This window comes from Cygnus olor, chromosome 15, assembly GCF_009769625.2.
Source record: "Cygnus olor isolate bCygOlo1 chromosome 15, bCygOlo1.pri.v2, whole genome shotgun sequence".
In the NCBI taxonomy this organism is placed as follows: domain Eukaryota; kingdom Metazoa; phylum Chordata; class Aves; order Anseriformes; family Anatidae; genus Cygnus; species Cygnus olor.
In genome coordinates, this window is record NC_049183.1 from 14,578,576 (window position 1) to 14,598,296 (window position 19,721).

Consider the following 19,721-nt stretch of genomic DNA (forward strand, 5'->3'; position numbering starts at 1 on the left):
GTTAAATGGAAAGTACTCAGTGCTCACACGCATACAATGTGAAGATAGTACAACTGACTGCTTGATTTCTGCTTTTGGAGGTTCCTTTTTTTTAATGTATGTTTTGGTGTTTAACTTCCAGCTGCATGTGAAATGAGCTGTAAAAATGTGTAGTTTTGCTAGTATTTTTGGTTGCATTTACTGCTGCAATTTTTGTTGGAGAAATAACATCCGATAGGCAGAAATGGGTTAAGTGCTTAGAAATTTCAAAACGAACAGGAATTATTTTAAAACACTTGGTGACTTTTTGCTGAGCCAACATCAGTCTCCATGGAGACTAGCAGGAGTTGCACACTTAATCAGGGTTCTAAGAAATATCGTAGATTTCAGCTGTAACAGCTGTCTGAGCACTGGAAGTGATATTTTTGCAGCTAACTGCTATATGTTTCAGGAGCATTCAGGATCGTAGTCTAGAGTGTTCTTAAAATACATTCCTTGTTATCTCTGCTTCCCTGAGCAATACAAATTAGACACTCGCATCATGACCTTACAGTGATACCTGTGCTCTTGCATCTGCTTGCCTGTTAATAATACTGTACTTGCTTGAATGCATTCCTTAAATCGTGGATATGGGTGGCGGGTAGGTGAAGTAAAATCCAGCTATATGGATTTTTTAACCTTTTTTTTAAACCTTCTGCATTGCACAGGCTCACCGTGGTAGGTTGATACTTCCACTAGGATGGGAATTGTTCAAGCAATATGCAATTTCTACACCGATGTGAAAACTTTTAGAAAGAGGTATATAAGACCAACCTTTCCAGGGCCTCAAAGTCTTGAGGCTACTCAAATTTTTCCTGTTCTGTTTCAGAGCCATGTTGCTGTTACGTAGTTTTTCGGTTTCATTTTTAATGTTCTCTGTGAATGAATAGTTTGTTTCCTTTACATAATATCTAAAACTATTTAGGGAGGTTTATCATATGAGAAAACAAAATTGCTGATTTTTCAGAATGGAATATTTATGTGACCTTGCTTGGCAGTTTTCCCCCACACGCTTTTATTTTTATATATGAATGCACACATGCATGTGTGCAAGAAAAATAACTGGTGTGGGGCTAAGGAAGATCCATGTTACAGATACTCTGAGTTAGATTAGTTCACTTATAACGTCAAAGCTCTGTAGACCTAATCCTTGGTAGGAGCCAACTCCTGCATCTCCATACTACGCTTGTATTTGTTTTAGATACTCTCTTGACAATTTAGTAGTATCTTAGAAATGGCACATAATATATTTTTTGGTTGAAGTCTTGGTCTACTCTGAGGCCCTGTAAGAGATAAGTGAACTAGAAGGACAGAGGTTCATTGGTTAAATGACTGAATAAGAAAAAGTTGGAAAACTGACATACCATTTGGTTTCTAAGAAGACTGGCAAACATAGTCCTTTTCAAATGAGTCCTCTTAGAGTGCATTCGTTATTTATTAGATCACAAACTGTTTGTTGAGGAACTGGTTCTTCTAAGTATATGCTCCAATAAGTCTGCGGTGAGAGGAACTGGATGGGTGAGCATAGTAGTAATGCTCGTAGGGTAAGGTGAGAATGTTTGTAGAATTCAGAAAATTTCCACTTTCCTTAGAAAACAACTAAAAACGTTCATCTGATTCAAATGAAACAACAAAAAACTGGTTTCTATACATAAAGTCAGTCAAAGGAAAAAAAATCCTATCACTGCTGCTAATGTGTAGCTGCCTCTTGGAATTTAATATGTAGAAACAGAACAATTTTACGTTAAGACATGATAGTAAAAAATATTTAATTTCCATTTGAGTTGGAAAGTATTGACAGTAATGTTAATTCTGCACGATGGCAGCAAAGTGGAGTTCTTTTGTAAACAAGTGAGACTTTGATTATACTTCCCTGTGCGGAAGGGCAATTAACACAATTCCCAGCGCAGTGTATTGCAGTGCCAGAGTAGCTGTCTGGTTTTTCCTTTTGCATCCACCTCCAGAAAGGGGTAGAAAAGGTCATCTGGGCATTTTACCAGCCTCTTGATTTGACTTGGGTTCTAATGCTTTGCTTTACTGTAGGTGTTGGAGCAAGAAGCCTCTTAAGGAGATGAAGGCAAATGGAAAATAGGATTTATTATATTACAGTTCTATCAGAGATTCATCGTGTCAGATTAACATGTCTTCGATAATTGCTTACTTCCTTTCTCTTAAAACAAACAAACAAACTGAACCTAATTTGTCTAGATCAAGTGAAGAATTTGACATTTTGTCCCCTTGGAAATCTCTAGTTAGGTAGAAATGACAGGGATTAATATAAGAATTGTGTATGTGAGGCTGAATAAAGGGAGGCTGATAAAAAGTATATTGAAAGTAGTGTGAGCAGGATGTAGTCTTCACTTGCAGAATCAGTCCATGTTTTCTGCTATTTGGCAGTAACTGAGGAGGAGTTCGGTCTCTGGGTGGAATTTGTGGCGGTCACAAAGTTCAGAGGTATTGCTTACACCGAGGAGGGCTGGGTAGTCCCCTGATAAGAACTAAATAGCCTCGTTGCCTACAGGAATAAAAATGATATGAAACTTCATAATAGGAAGCATGAACTCTTTGTATCTCAACATAATAATATTCTTGTGATGTAAAGTAGAGGGTCGGTGATGGGAAGCAGAGGAGGAGGAAAGCATTTTGGATACGTTGGTCAGCTATAGGGCATATGAATGTGAACCTCGGTTGTTTCTCATAGCCAGTAAAAAATCTGTTCTAGGATGCATCATGCAAAGTATTGCATTAAAAAAAAAAAAAACCAAACACAAAGCAAATTCTCATTTGCTTCTACCGTGGCATAAATTTTATAAACCAGACTGAAGTAGTAAGAAGCTGGCAGGCAGTTGTTTATTGCAGTTTGTCTTCTGCTAGGAGTTGCTCTGGTAACTGTGCAGGTAGCTGTGAGCTCTTGTAAGCCTTCTCACAGAAGCTCTTCTTGGTATCAGAAATGACTCCTGAAGAGTTCTCTGTGCTCCTGGACTATTCTTAGCCCTCAGAAAGCCACCTCCCGAATACTTGCCTGCATATTGTCAGCTCTGCATACATCTGCTTGCCTCAGCCCCAGCTAACTTCTGTGCAGTTCTGGACCTTCCTGCTGCATTTATTGAATATGGTGCTTTGAGGTAAGTCTGCATTGATCAGATGAGAATATGCAGATGACTATAAGCAGTTTGCATCGTGTCATATTGAGCAGCACAAAACCTGGTCACTGACATCGGGATTCTGCCCCCAAATTTCAAAGGAAGATTAAATCTGCAGCGTTTAACAGTTTCTCCCTTTTAAAGCCGAGTAAAATTTTGTGGGATTGAGAAAAAGGTGCTTCAGCCACAAGGCTTTTTCATCCTTTTAAATTTTCAAAGGTTTGCTGCAAACAAGGGAACGGTTGAAGTTTGTAAGGTCACAGAAGGGCAGGGAAAAGACTGGAAAAAGGCAAAGCATCTTGTACAATAGGAACTGATGGGCAGCTTTAGGTATAGGCTCTGTTGTATACTGTGTGCATCCACACACATGTAGGTAGTGTGCGTGTATATGATACGTGTATTTCCTGAATGAGGTTAAGGAGCTGGAGTTAATATTCTGTTCTTAATAAATTCACATAAATATTCTGACAGACCACGATTCCTCTAAACTAACAGATAAAAACATTTTTGGTATCTAGATTCCATAAGGGTTACCAGGGAATCTCTATATGCACACGCATTTGTGTGTATACCTGTTGTGTAACTTGGAGAGTTAATAAGGCTGCGATCGCTGTGACAAACACGAAAGATGAGGGAAAAGAGTAAGTAACTAGCCTGTAATATGTCTGCTCACTTTTTCCTTGTAAAAGATCAAGTATACAAGTCAATGAATGCTTCAGATGTGTCTGCTAGGGTGTTTTGGTGTGTGTATGTATGTATCTTTTAATTGAGATCAGTGAGATTTTGTCTTGCCTGTAAATCTTAATATCTTATCAGTTAAGAATCTTATCTGTGGTGAAGTTTCCAGGTACCAGGAAAACAGGAAGAAGGCAATCAGAAACTTACCGTGAACTTGAGACTAATATCTGAAAATGGTTTAACGATTAACAGTTAAGGTGTGAAATGAAATGAGTATGAATTAGCCTAGAATATTGGCTTAGTATACTGTCTTAAAAACTAGCAATTTAATTTATATGTTGGAGTTGAACGGAATATAGGTGATTTGCAAAGAATGTGCATGTGTGTTGATTTCAGGTTGGTAACATGCCAAGACTGAGTCACAAAAATTCATATCAGAATTAATTTTATTATAGGTATTATCCTAAAATAAAGGTGTGAATTTAGTATAGTAATTCACAGACCTGAATTCTGTGTTGCTGTTTTGTTATCCGTCAATGCTATGAGCTTTCCAAGGAAGATACCAAAATGTGAATCACAAATAAGTCACCTAATGAAAGATTATCATACATTATAGTGAAGCATCCCATATTTAGCTGAGCAGCATTAGTTCTCTTCACCTGGGTCTTTCAAAAACTAAACATACACGTTTCTTACTTGGCTAAGATCTGCACACACGCGTGCTCTAGGTGTGGCATGGTTACCTGCTTTTTTACGTACCGTTATCTTGTTCCCACTATCTGGTCTCAACATTTTCACAAGGACGTCAGTGGATATATATGGCAAAGTAAAGCACTCAAGCTGAAACAAAACACATCACATGGCTTCCAGACGGGGAGGGGTTGAAGACCTTTTGCTACCTAAATTTATACTTCAACCTCTGAATTGTTGTCTTTTGAAATTTATTGTCACTGGCAGCAGTTGATAAAGTTGCTTTCATTCTTCCATGGTTTTCTGTGATGCCTGTGTTTCTTCTAGCTGATGGCTGTATTTTTAAATAAAAATCTTTTGACTTTTTCTCTGCTTTTGTTGCATCTGTTTAGATGTTTATATATGAAGGGATATGAGGAGAAGTGACTTAGAATAATGGTAGCCTGTTGTCAGTATAGAAGATATAAAAGGCAAAGAAAAATGTTACATTGCAAGAGGCCTTTTCATTATTGAATTACTTTGCCTCTGAACCCCCAAGTAAGTATTTTGTATTCCTGGGTCAAGAATGCAGAATAATAAAATTTAATAAGATGACATGACAATTCTTTTAAGCTTCTGGTTCTTCCCTATAAAAGAAAAAACCCTATGCTTCTACTGAATGCATATTTTAGTTTTGCAGCGTAATCAATTTTGTATGTGTATTAAGATAAAAACTGAATTAAAATACACTGATAAGGGCTAATTAAATGTTTGCTTTGATTTTTGGAGAAAAAAAAGTTAAATAAAAAAAAAGTATCTTCAAACTCTTGAATTGTTTCTTGCTTGTTTTCAGAGGGGGGAGTAGTAGCGTATAGGAAAGCAGATACCTGGAAGGTAGGAGTAGCAGCCATCCTAGAGGAGCCTAGTAAAAGGGACATTCATAGTGAGGAATGTGGGACATCGTGGCAAAGTTAGCAGTAGTTTAATCTGAAACGTCTAGGCATTGTTTCTAGGTCAGTAGTTCCCAAACTTCTTACGAAATTGAGGCCCGTTTTTGTTAGTTTTGTGATCCCAAATGCTAATGTGAATATGAAATTTGTAACGTGCATTTGCATACTTAACTGTTGTAGTGTTTTTTACTGAATTTTCCGGTTGGTGTTTCAATTTGGGGTAGAGCCTCAGAGCATTTAGTTTAAAAATTCAAATTACACTAATTTGAAACTTACAGACCTTACCAGTGGGCTCTCTTTTTCTAGGATCCTGAAACTGAGCAGCTGTCTTTTGTCTTTCATTAGAAATTCCTAACCTTCCTCTATGTTACAATCAGGCCTGTGTAACCTCCTTTTTATTGGTGCTTGAGGTAATTTGTCCAAAACCTATTGCAGTCTTTTTAATGACATTAAAAGTGTTGGCATATATACAACTGTATTGTTCACATAAGTATGCTGAACAGAGGACGTTTTCTCAAGAGTCCTTAATCAGGCAGTGGACAATTACGGCTTTTACTAAGCCAGTGTTTCTGTTAAACTTTCTGATTCTTTACACCAGAAATTCATTCTGCTCTGAATAAGTGGCTTATGTAAGGTGATCTCTTGTTGGTTTTGGTCTTGACATTCATCACTCACACGTGTAAATCTAGAAAGCTTGGAAAAGTAAGGAAGCACAACATACGGCTACCCATTTTGATGGTAGAGTGAACGTATTAGTGCACACAAAGTGCCCCATTTATCTAATATTCTGCTAGAATCTAATATTCTAGCCTTTTTTATTTGACTGGGCTGTTTTGGGGTCTTTTAAAAGTACAAAATACGGAGGGCAACATTAGATTTTATTTTTCGAAACCGATACTTGAATTTTTCAATTTTTTTTATAATTGCGCATAACTGGTGGTGTTATAATAATGGGGTGAATGTTATATAACTCTGAAACTGGGTAGCATAACTGTGATTTTTTTCTAACATGGCATAGTGTTTCATTACTGGTCTCCATTGCAGTTAAGGTCCTCCTCCCTTTCTGTGATAACATGTTAAAGGACTTTACGTCTTCCAGATAGCAGGGTGAAAACCCTGGCGGCCCAGACATTACACAAGGTAATGCAAGCCATCCTTATCCTTTTCCACAAAATGATTGTGGTTCAAATATACAAAGCAAAAGAATAAGATAATGAGACACAGAAGCAAGATGACAGCTAGTAGACGTTACGCAAACTTCTTCAAAGTTATCGATCTCTTTACTACTTAGCAGAAGTAACAGACAAATTGAAGTAATGATTGAAAAAGAGATCTTGAAAGAGGAGGAAAAAAGGACACAAAGGACTAAATGATAGGGGTAGAGGCCATGAAGGATGAATGAGATATGGTTAGAAACCTTACCAATCTTAATTTTATTACTGAAGTTAAAGATGGAGCACTAATCAGAGCCCACGTCTGATACCGTTGCAACTTCTAATTCCACCTCTGCTGAAGCTGGTGGTTTTTTTGCTGCTCACAGTTGCTGCATATTGCAGTTTGACTTGGGCATGGTGTGGCTGGAGCTGGTCGTGGCACTGTCAGCGTGGAAGATTTACCTTTGCTGCCTGGTAGCACGGACAGCGGAATTCCTGCCGTGTGGCATGTGGTTATGCTTATTTACGACTTCAGAGTAATTCGGTGCTGTTTCTTGCAGGCCACCTAATGTGGTAATCGTTTCCTTTGTTTAAAACTAGTTTCCACTGTAGTGACATTATTTTCGTAGTATTATGTATCCAGAAATAAAAGGAATTTAGAAATAAAATAAATGAGGGATGTACTCCAAAGGGAAGATGGTGATGTGCTACTCAGCTGTCTGCTAGACGCAGATTGTATTTTATTATTACTATTTTATTTTCTGTTTTTCTTTTTGGCTTTTGTATGTTTCAATGTGCTGAAAAACAGCGGTTTGCTATGATTAATTTGCACTTTATTCCTCCCTCGGTCTATCTACAAGCAAAAGGTCATATCCCAGTTAGCTGATTTATTTTGTTTATTGGCTTTATTTTCTTTAGGGTTGTGAAAGAAAAATGTTGTTAACATTCATATGTCCATTTAAAAATAACATTTTAAACAAAGCAAATTGTGAGATACCTAACCTGTGGAATAAACTACTGTGGAAAGCTGTGTCCCTGGACAAGTATCTTTTAAGTTTTCTGTTCTATTTGAGTTCTCAGTTGGTTTTTAAATAGGTGCTTTCTAATCATTTTAATGGCTTTGAATATATAAGTCATAGAAAAAACAATTCAAACTTGTATATCAAATCTTAGGATTACAGTGCAGTAGTAGTTTTGCAGATAGAGCAGTCAGTGACTGAAATTATGACTTTTGGTTACTTATGTCTATGTCTGAAAGGTAAAAATTTCCAACAATTTTGAGGCAGCTAGTGCTTTGTTGTCTTGCTGTGCCAGAAGCAATTGAATAAGTCATACAATCACTGGAAAAAAATGTTTTTTCTTTTTTCATTTTTTTTTAAGATTATAACATATAGATATTTCGTTGTGGACTGCATAGAAGAAAGAGTGCCTAACTTGGAAGCCTGCTTGTAAAAGCCTGTCTTCTAGTTTATGAACTCATGTCTTTTCCCTCTTCCCCAACTTCCCTTCTGTTTTGCAGCCATAGACCTGTTGTATGGGGGTATATACTGCTTTATGTGTCAAGATTACATATACGACAAAGACATGGAACAAATTGCCAAAGAAGAACAACGAAAAGCTTGGAAATTACAAGGTTTGGTTTTCCTGCCTGAATTTCTTGTTTGTTTTTAATCATACCTGTCCCTCCCATTTGTCAATGGCAAAAAACAGTAAGGGGAAGAAAAGAGCTCTTTAGAAATAGCTGTGCAGGCCATGGGAGAGAGATGTTTAGTGCTTTCCAGGAGTTAGACTGTTAGTTTTTAACATGTGCGCCACACCTAATTGTAGGTATTGTAAAAATATATTAGCTTTAATTGCAAAAAATATATATAAAAGATCTAACATTAATCCTGCAAAACGTGCATAATATCAGTCAGATCTGTACTAGGTAGAAAATGTGACGATCTGCTCCTTTAGGCTAATGTGTAGGTGTTATAGGCAAGAAGTCTGTTCCCCTCACATGAAATGCCACCTTTGTGTGTGATTTTTGTTTTTGTTTTTTAATAGAACGTGCCAGCTTACTTTCACACCTGTGCTTTCACGTTACACGCACAGTATCTATGTAGAAATATTTACACACAAATATATGTACACACATTTGTTTTATTATTCAGTTTGCTTTCCCTAATTTTTTCTTTTTTAGCCTTCACCCCAACAGTGGTTTCTCACTACCAGTGTACAATGACAGGTAAGAGGCGTGGGCTGGCGACGCACTTCACTAACAAGCGTCCCTTTGCTGATTATCCTGCCATTTTAGACATGAATCACAGTTAAGAATGCCAGTTTTATCATGCAAATTGTTTTCCTCTTGTTTGGATAAGTTCCAATGAGTGAATAATTACAGCAGACTTAATTTCATAGGCCCTTCCCTTGACAGAACTACTCCAAAACAAACCTTTTGTCTTTTTTTTTGGAAGGGAAAGGAAGTAGCATTTATCTTAAACCGAGTAGTTTTTAAGCATCAGTGATAGTAGTAGCTCATCATCCATTTTCAGTGGCCTCTAGGGGTATGTTTTCTTAAAGTGGGAAAGTCTGTATTTGAAGACAGACAACTTCCGTCCACTAATGTCTCTTAGTGAATCCACGGCATCCTGTTTCAATGTGACAGCCTTAGTCAGGGCTGATATGACTTCAAACCATTCTTAACCTCATTTCCAATTTTAAAAATAGCAGCTAACATCGTATTAACTAGAGCTTTTCTGATGGCCTATCAAAAGTACAGGTGCTTTTACTTAGTTCCTACTACAGATCGCATTCTGCTTTCTGTTTATTCACTGTTTTGAAGGAGTTCAGTCAGAGGAAGGGAGGACAGTGAGGTTGCCAGTGAGTTCTCAAGAAAGTACAGAAGAAAATGCTTTAGCATAAAGCACTTTTCAAAGCAAGATGAAACAGAGATGTGGTTTTGGACCTTGCATTTAGGCTATGCCCCTCTTCTGAAAGCTCCTTCAAACCTTTCTAAAATGTGTTGTTGTCCTGGGTCCCAAATTAGTCGACTACAACAGCGTAACACGTGTTCACGATGCTCTAGAAGAGAAAGGCCTCGCACTTCCTTACTTCTGAATGTGTAAATTCAAAGAGCATTTTCTTAATTATGTCAGCCTTAATGAATGATACGCTTGTGCCTTCTGGACCAAGAAGCAGCCAGTTTGTCCTCCGGCCTACTCACGGCTGCTATAGCATGTATTCTGAGGTAACTGCCGCCTGCTGCTTGGTGGTTCGTCTTGTCCCCTTGGGCCGTGAAGGCATGTGGTCAAGGGAAGAGTCACTGAGGGAAGAACTGCCAGGCAGAAAGCCTTCTCTGTACTGGTTAACTGGCCTCTGTACTGGTTAACTGGCTAGTGAGTGGCACGGCATTTGTTTATATATACACACACGTATATCTATGTATGAATGCACATTGCGTCTTCTGTCCCCAGAGAGCAAATCTGTAATGACCAGGGAAGATGCAAGGTGGAGGAGTAGACGAAAATACGTTCTAGATTACTGGAGTGCATCCTATAGACATTTTTCTTTAAAGTTGTGGCAAAAAAAGCTTTTTTTATGGCTTTGCATTGTGAAACCATGCGTGTTTCTTAGCAAAATTTATCGGAGGAATGAAAAAGAAATATGTATGTGAGAAGTGGTAGAGAATTACGCCCTTCTTTTTCCATTGCTTAAATCCATCTCCTGTATGAAAAATCATGAACTATAAAGTGGGAGGGAACCCTCCCTCCTCCAAAATGAATGACAAGATTAGTACATGTACATATTGTCTCATTTTTATATTTCTATGATGGAGTTAATTTATGTTAGATTCTGTTACCAACTAAAAGAACTGAAGTATGCAAAAACTGAGATTGCCTTAAAAATTGAAGTGTAAATGTTGTATATTTTCAAGCTTCTACCTACAGTATTTGAAGGGTATTAATATATACTTTTAATAGATGCTCACATAACAACATGATGCCTGGAGAAGAAACTTTAAGAAAAACCCCAAATATCATAAGAGTCATTTCATAGTCTTGTAATGTTAAATGTTATAGTACAATGAGTTTACAGGCCCAACTGTAGTTCAGGGTTATGTGATATAACTCTGAACAAGTTGTAACTCAACTTTTTTTTTTTTTTAATTGAATATTCTTTAGTAACGAGAGAGATGAGAATATACTGGGCCCTTCATTCTATTTAATGTCTGGATTTTTTGGTGGGGATGAAATGGGGTTTGCTAAAGGATTGCAAAGTAAGCAATCTGTGTTAATGTTTAGTTGCAAAATTGTGATTTTTATAAACTAGAGCCTTAACTGTCTTCTACTTCATTCATCCATATGTCCCTGATAAATTCTCTGAAAAATGAAAATTTGTGTATTCAGCCTAATAAAATTAATTCTTAGGTGGAGATTTAATATCCTAACTTGAATCTCTGTTTTTTCATCTTTAAAATGATGAATATTCACTCTAATAACGTTACTTTCCCTTAATTATAAAGAGTAATCTATGCATGTTTTGCAAATCTTTAAGGTAATTTATATTGGATTTTTTGGCATGTTTGTGGGTGTTATTAAACTTTTTTTTACTACTATATATATTTTTTAACTTTAAACATTGAACCATCCCTGATAAGTGGATCTGTTGTGTTTTTTTTTCTTTTTCCAAATTTTCAAGGGTAATGAAGTCTAAAGTCTCAATGTTCTTGTTAAAGTATACAGCAGGAACAGATTTTTTTTTTTTTAGTTTCTGTCTCTGGCTTAACTTGTGCTCTTTCTAATGAAAGGGTTCTGTGAGAAAGTTTTGTCTGTTTTGCGCTGTGTTTGTGACATTAACTGTACATGTTTTTCTGTTTTGATTTCATTTATTTTAAATGACCTGTATTCAGTTCACCCAGAATCCTGCAAAGTAATCCAGTCTGTCATATTTAACTTTACTCGAAGAGTTGCTCTCATGAAATGCTTTTGTTGCCATCCTCTATAAGCATTTAAGCCGTATAATTATATATAGATATATATATTTATATATCAGTAGTCTCACTGATGTGTGGGACTATTGCATGCCTAAAGTTGAGCGCACATGTGTTTCCAGGTGTTAATTGCTTTTAATTTTTTAAAACCAGGATTTTAACATATCTGAAGGTTTTTTTTTTCTTTTTAATTTTGAGATCTCATCTTGCTATCAGACTGTACCAACTTCGGCAATATTTTTAAAGTATGGTGAAACCAAACACAGGAATTTGAGTTTATAGTGGACCAGTGCAAGAGCTGGTGCTAACAAGGCGTTGAAAATGATTTTGAGCTTGAGCTTTTTTTTAAAGACCAATTTCTATAAATTCCTAAGGGAATACTACAAATATGAAAAGGTTGCTGAAGACATCCAATATAAAACTTATTGGAGGCCAACGTTCTGTCATAAGTTAACTGTCCATATGTGCGTCTCTAAAGTTGCTTCATTCAGTGTTTGCCTATGCATACTATATAGTGTATTCAAAGCACTGTGGCTGTTTGATCTCATCAGTCTGTTACGCAGTAATTAGTTCCTTTTCTGTTTTCCTGGGTGTGGAGCTTGATGCTGAACCTTGGATAAAGGAAAGGGACTGTATGATTCTGGTATTCTTTCTTATGCTTCTTGCATAATATATTGTTGAATCAAATAAAGTAAAATAGAGAGGTGCATCCATGTAAATATGAATTTTCTTGTCCTCAGGAATCCAAAAATGAGACCTTTTATTGCTAGAACCTGGAGGGTCAGTAGTAACTATGAATTGAACAGTTTGGGGTGGGTAGGTTCTGACAAGCATAGCTATTTCTGAAAGTGAAGATCAAAGAGCTATTAAAATTTAATATATATTATGCAGAATGTGTAAGCCTCTAGCTATATTTTCTACTCTCCTTCTTTTCATATGTATGATTTATAATTTATTTTCTGTAGCACAGCACTGCTTCTGCTCCATGCATTCTGTGAAAAATAACTCTTAATTGACTTTAATCCTCAGTTTTAGAATAGATTGCTTGTCATCTTACTATTCGTTATTTTTAATGCCCAGATGCTTTTGTGACTCACTATAATTGACCTTGCATAGTAATTTTTCTGTGCTACATAAAGCGCTGCAGCAATACTTAGCTGGTCAGCACATGAGTCTGCATTGTTTTTCTTGTATCAGATTTACACTGAACACAGCTCTGCTTACTTCAAATAAGTTCTCTGCACTACTTAACTGACTCATTTCTACTGCACTTCCCTTTGAACAAAAGAAGTGTATTGGAAATAACAGTGTTAATGTTTAAACAGAATACTGACAAATTATGGCTGCAGCTCATGAGACAGGGCAGATAAGTGTTTGGAGAGTTTGGGTTGGTTGTTGCTTTAAACCTACTAATTGTATTTTTAGGTAATATTAGATACGTCATTGAAAGTGAATCTTTTTAAGTACTAAAATTGCTAATATCCAGTGCTGCATAAGGAGAAGTTATACGTAGTAATAATATATCATGAAACAGGTAGTAAGAAAATATGCCTGTTCAGTATATCTGAATTACTAATTTCTGCTGTTCATCTGTAAAGATTAAGACTGTATCTGTCCATTAAGTTGGCTCAGTTTTGATTTATTTAATAACGAGCCAGAATTCAGTGATGAGATTTCTTGGTTATCCTTTACCTTCTCATAAAATCATTTCCTTTTAATTGAAAGAAGGATTATAATCCAGTAATGGAAAATTAATTTGGGCTAGGTATTCTTTTAGTTTTTGTTTGTTGGAAGGTTGGTTGCAGTCTTTTTGAGGATTTTTTTTTTTGGAAATCCGTCTCCTTACATAGATTCTGTCTCAATTACATTGATTCTAACTTAATGGACAGTATGTTAAAAGTTGTAACTTGAACAGAGTTTTTAATACTTTTACTAAACAACTTCCTGAAAATTTCTTTTCATCTGCTTAGGCATTGGAGAGAAGTATTCAACATGGGAGCCAACCAAACGAGAGTTAGAATTGCTACGACACAACCCCAAACGGAGAAAAATAACTACAAATTGCACCATAGGTAAGTTCTAGAAATCCTTTCTGAAACTGATTCTCAGCCACTTGAATTTTCAAAATTGTGTTGTTCTTCCATAAATACTTTGTACCTGAGTTTATTATAACAGATTTCCTTAAACTTATTATGTTATTCTATTGGTTATTTTATACCTTTTTCTCACTGTAGAAGGATATTTGCTCTGTCACTTCAAATACTGATGATAGTTCATCTGTGTAACAGATTTTTTGGACAATATTCACTTAAAGACTTTAACAGAAATTAATGACGTTATCTCAACCCAGTCTTTATCAGATCCCATGTTAGATGTACAAAGGGAAATCCTCTAGTTTCCTTAGTATCCTCTAGTATCCTTAATTATAGAAGTGTTTTGGTAAATCTATATTCTGCAGACAGAATAAGCAGAGTGATATCTTCTGCTTCATATTTTAAACTCTAAATAGGTCTCTTCAATTTTGTATTGACTCTGAAATGATGCAGTTTGTTCTCCAGTTTGTGTAAAATGGCAATTTTCAAATGCATATCAAATTGAAAAGTTCAGTAGTCTGGAGCAAAGAACTGAAAGGCAGGCATACCTTCTTACGGCTGGAGAGTATTTAGGTAAAGGTGACAAAAATGAACAGCGTTTTCCAATTTTTTCCTGTTGTGTTTTGGTTGTGGGACTAGGGGGATTGGAATCCGCTTCCTTACAAGTTTTAGGTTATTGGGCATTTTTCTATACCGTTCAATGCATGATAACATTTTAATGGCGAAGGTACAAGGTTGGAAATACAGCTATAGGTATTAGAGGTAGGAAACTAAAGGTTTTTTTCCTAATTTTTAAGCTGCTTATTTTTTAATCAGAACATGTCATATTTTCTACACATTTGCTGTTGTCAAAATACACCAAACACAATCGATAAAACTATTGCCATGTTTCTAATACAGTAAGTCATAATTAATCCAATATATGCATGTGTTTTTGAAAAAAATGGACTGAGAAGCACAGAGTAAGTTTGTAAGTTGAAAATGTGGACAGAATGGTAACTTTAAAGAAAAGACATATGCATTCGCAGTAGTGGAACAGGAAGGACGTTTGGAAAAACATCTGTACTTTGGCAACTTCACGCAGCCTGGGAAAAAATAAGTAGGCAGAGATTGCTCATATCGTGTTCACAGCAGGATTTTGTGTTCTATGAAACTTCAGTATATTCTGTAAAGACTGTTAAAAATTACTTTAATGCCACTGCACAGGACAAAAAGAAAAAATGTTGGCTTGATAGAATTTTGAAGGTGAGTGTGACCTTTCTGAGGAGCTGAAGCACGTTTGTGTGTTGTTTCTTTCCAGTTTGAAGGAATGCTATGCTTACTCTTAAATGCCTTTACATTTTTCAGTCTGTTTAAAAAGGACATGTCTGGTTGCATGAAATCTCATACAACGCTGAATGGGTGGGGGAGCGCTCATGAAACACAGGGGATAAGGGAAATGACTGATCTCTTTACTTCTGCAGGCATGCTTTTAATAATTTCTCCTACTGAGCCCTGGAGCTGTCTATGCGCTGAGATTTAGAAAGAGGGAAAAAAAAATCAAAGCACTCAGGAGACATAATGCAGTTTTGGGCTACAGTTAAAAGCAAAAGGCTAGCTTTCTTTCACAAAAATACTTTGGAGGCTTAGCTGAAGGAAGAAAAGACCTGCCATTGTCCTTGAGCCTTTTCTCTCCATGTAACCTGCTGCTAAATATATATCTGCTTCAGAGTATTTTCCCGTCACTTTCCTCACATTGACTTGTCTGTTTGCAGTTTCAGATCAGTGAAGAGCCCATATGCAGACTGAAATACTGCAATTATCTGGACATTCCCATTTTTCTCTTTCTAATACTCAGTTCTTTTGGCACCAAGTTTTTATCAATTCCATAGCAGATATTAGTGAATCGAGTGTATCTTCTGAGGTAGGTAAGTGGTTGAGAGGACAGGCATAATGTCCAGTTTTATTGATTCTGAAAATGGAGATTATGTTAATAGCCATCTATGAGCATTGCACATCTGTTGATCAATCCCGTTCACAAAAGAGTTGGTTAAAGCATAACCAGCTGCCTTTTGCATATAAAATGTTCTCGGCAAAGCTTTTTTAAGAGGAAAAATGGCTGTTTGCTTTCTTCTTCTGTCTTAACCTCCTGAGATACACTGAGGGCAGTCATGCCCTCAGGAGGAAGCATGTTTTAATTGCTCATTGATAACTTTCTGAAATGTTCTTTTGCTGATAGCAGTTTCAGCATTTGTTTAAGGCAAGCGTATTATGAGCCTATGAAGAGGCTGCCCTCACTAAGTGAGGGGACCGACCAAGCTCAAGTTCACAAGCAAGTAGTTTATTATGGTGTTGGACTAGAAGTGAGAGTGAGATGGTGTCATTCAGGCACCGTTTTCCAAAGCTAGTGTTGCTGTTATCATTAATACCCCCAGAAGATGAGTTCTCCAGAGTACATGTAGTACTAGCTTGGGATCAGCTGGTCTCTGATTAGCATATGAAGTGACTTTGTGGCTGAAGATTGGTACATCAACAATAGGAAGAATTAGACTCCCAAGGCACATGGATAATTAGCAGGAGCCACCTGGGATTCCCATTTGCAGTGTTGCAAAAAGGCAGAGGGGATAGCCTTTACAGAAGAGTGAGCAAATCCTCCTCATAAAGAAGGGGGTGTGTGGAGGAGGAGGAGGCAGAAACAATCGCTGCCGTGCAGTAGCAGGTGGTTTCCTGCAGCTGTACAAGGCGAAGCAGCGTGATGCGGCAGCAACACAAGGGGAATACATATTGCAGCAGAGCTCCTGTAAAGGTGGCAAGGGAAGGCAAATAGTGGCCTGGAAAATATTTATGGTTCTCTAGAAGCTCTTCTTCATCCTTCAGAGTTCTGTAAGCTGTTCGTGGACAGTTGGCCATGTGTTCATGGCCCTAAGTAGCGGTAACGTGGAGGTTTTAAAGACTACATCGATACATGGAGTTCTTCTGTGAATGTACTGGCTTTCTGGTGCGTTTTTTTCTTTTAGTTGAATGTTAGTTAAGTTAGCTCAAATAGAAAAGTGGAATGAAAAATGTGTTTCGGTACAGCGTCAAATTTTTCGCTCTAACTCTAACTTGCTGGTATGTAAGCAGTAATGGATTTAGGTTTAAAATCAGGACCACGCAAATTGCACCTTGAATGGAAGTCTCTTTTGATGCTTGAATTTCTTGAACTGCACTGTGATGATGAGGGAAAGGAAAACCTCCTTTGATTAAGACTACTCAAGTGAAAGTTTCCTTCGTGGCTGATACTTTTTTTTCTATCTTCATAATTAGAACTGCCATCTGGTGGGAAAAATGTTTAGTAAAAGGTAGGTTTGATAAAATCAACAAATATTATTCTGCTATCAGAGGGGTCCTTTTATCCCTCCTTTACTTTGAAACTCTGACCATTGGTCTCAATTGTGTTATACTTCTGTGAGATCTGAAATTCATGCACATGATAGTAAAATAAGTAATCCCTTTCCCTCAAAGCCCCTGGAGAATTTTAAGAAAAAATAGAAATAGAGGTGGTAATGGCAAAATTTTCAAGGATTCTAAAACACAAGCTGTGATTTATTTACAGAGCGTTGTAGAGAGATGTTTTTAGAAAGTCTTACCAGACTTTCAAAGTTCACCTATTTAGCAAGATAAAATATCTTTCTCACTACAAAAAATGGTATCCTTTTTGTGTATTGATTGTCACTTGAGTGCATGTCACCTATTTTTCCAAAGCTAGTGCCTGAAAGCAATTCACATTGCTGCTATAACATGACTTTGTATGGCTTATCTTCACTGCGGTCATAGACTGAGTTGTCTATGATTTAATTGTTCCTGAGTAAGCTGAGGGATGGCCACACATCATTGAATTTCTTACAGTGTTTACCTGCTTGGAGTGAGCAACTTTTTTTTTTTTTTTACAGAAACTTTTGTTACAGAAAAGTAAAAGTCATCTCACCTTCACAAGGGTTTACTAACAAACAGCACTTTCTGAGAGTGCTTGTTTGGTCTCGGGACCAAACCTTTCAGTATCAGCTTTTGCTGATGTCTTTCAGCAAATGAGTTGTCCTGGTCATGTGTTGATTTCTCGTCGTGTTCCCTCCATGTTCATGCTATCTTGTAAGCAAAAGAACCAGCAGTATACATCCCTCTAATACCTGATAAGGATGAAGACATATTACAGCTGAGGAAGACAGCTTTCCTCCATCAGGGGACAGTCTTTTTCTTTTATTTCACCCTTGTGTATGCTCCCCCTTAATTCCAGCCACATGATCCCACCCTCTCGTGGGCATTTACTCAGTCTGTTCAGCTCATTAACCTGGCAGAAAACATTGTGCTTTTTGTTGGCAGGGGTTTTGCAAGAGCAGTGCTCTCCTGTGTTCCTGCACTCAGCAGCTTGCGGAGGTTCTAGCACACAAAGCTGGTGCGAGGCAGCACAGGACGGGATGCCTGAACCTCCTTCTGGTGACAGCAGCCACATCTGAGCTGCCCTTTCATTCACCTGCCAGCAAAGCCAGCAAAGATTAACTGCTCTTGGGCTTTCAGCTTAATAGGCTTGAGGTTAGAGTAAGCCAGGAAGCACATCTCAAACATAAAACAAACTTTTCAGGCTTTTTAGTATCCCGTGTGAGGAAAACAAGATAAATTCTTTGAGAAGCTAGCACCAGTGATACACTACCATGGCCTGTACTGTTACAAACTTAGTTTGATTTTTTTTTTTTTTAAAGTATGTATGTAATTATGTGAATTCCTCCTTGTCTCTTACAAATCAATCAGGTGTAAGACTGAAATTTAAATGTCCATTTTGGCTTATGCCGTTTACTGTTCCTGCTCTGTATGGATGGGCTCAAAGTTTGTGGCTCTGCATTTTTGGCTTTTCCTCAGAGGGAAAAACAATTCTTAAGAGGTAACCAGTATAAAATTTTACCCATTTTTTCGTTGATCATTGGAGAATAGTTAAAAATTGCAGGGCATGTTTTTCAGCTTGTAAAGGTTAAAGAAAGAAGGATACTGATTCCTTTTACAACAAGCTTTTTGCTCAAGATTTAGGTCTGCTCTCAAGGTAAGGCTGCTGTAACAAGGTGAAGTACAACAGTACACACAACATCTTTTCTCCAAGAGAATACCAGGCAATACTAATGGCATGGACTGGAAAAGGAATTAGTGTTCAAGGAAATTGTGGCTGGTTTGGGCCATTGTTGGTATTTTTTCAATTCATCTCTTTTTGCAGTATTGTACAAGTTGCTGAAGAAACCACCAGACTTAGCTTTTGTAGATCAGGAGTATTCTTAGCAACTCTTGGAAGTAAGATACTTGGATTTTTGGAATATCTGTGTACAGAAATAAAACCTATGCCTTTTCTTTCCAGTAAAGATTAACAAAATGTCAAAAACAGTTCTGAGGAGAAGTTACCTTGAAGTTTGAGTTTAGTGATAGGTTGGCATTGAAACCAGCTTTAGCAGTGATGTGCTAAATGTGTTATGGAGGAAAGTCTTACTTTCAGGGTTCTTAAAGGTTTTAATTTTTGTGGCTTTATGTGGGAGCAGTTTACTTCAAAACAGAATAGCAAGCTGAGTAGAACCTTTGTGTGGACTTGATGCTGGCTAAAGAGTAGTGTTTTTTCATACAGATTATAAAGAATTCTTTAAATGTATATATAAATAACAATAAGTGGTAAATGGTTTGACTTTTTCCTTTCCTATAAAGCTTGTTTTGCATGTTTTGTTAGTAGGAAAATAAAATCAGCAAGAGACACCAGTGTATAAGCACCTGCAATAATGTAAGCACTGAAGTTTGTAAAGCTGCAATACTAGTCTCCTGGATATTTACCTCCAATTCAACCCAGGAAGACAATACCAAGTTAAAACTACTTTGTGCAATAGGCAGATTGAGACTGAGGTTGAATTTTTCTGTTATTCCATCTTGGAAGACTGCCATACATGTTACTTGCTCAGAAAATATTTTAATTTTGTAACTGTGGGGGGCTGAGACAAAGGAAGCTGCGCTCTGTGATCACAGCATGAAAATCCTTGGAAGACAGGGTTCTTGATCCAGGA

At 37.1% G+C, this 19,721-nt stretch overlaps 1 protein-coding gene across 2 annotated transcripts in view; it reads left to right on the plus strand.

The window, feature by feature from the left end:
• Window positions 1-19,721, plus strand: part of USP22 (ubiquitin specific peptidase 22) — a 99,377-nt gene that overhangs the window by 41,252 nt on the left and 38,404 nt on the right. The window contains exons 3-5 of one of the 2 annotated variants that reach the window (XM_040574255.1): window positions 8,132-8,245; window positions 8,795-8,839; window positions 13,555-13,656. In XM_040574255.1, the coding sequence (XP_040430189.1) occupies window positions 8,132-8,245; window positions 8,795-8,839; window positions 13,555-13,656 (261 nt within the window). The remainder of the gene's footprint in view (window positions 1-8,131; window positions 8,246-8,794; window positions 8,840-13,554; window positions 13,657-19,721) is intronic. The other variant, XM_040574256.1, reaches the window with a different exon arrangement.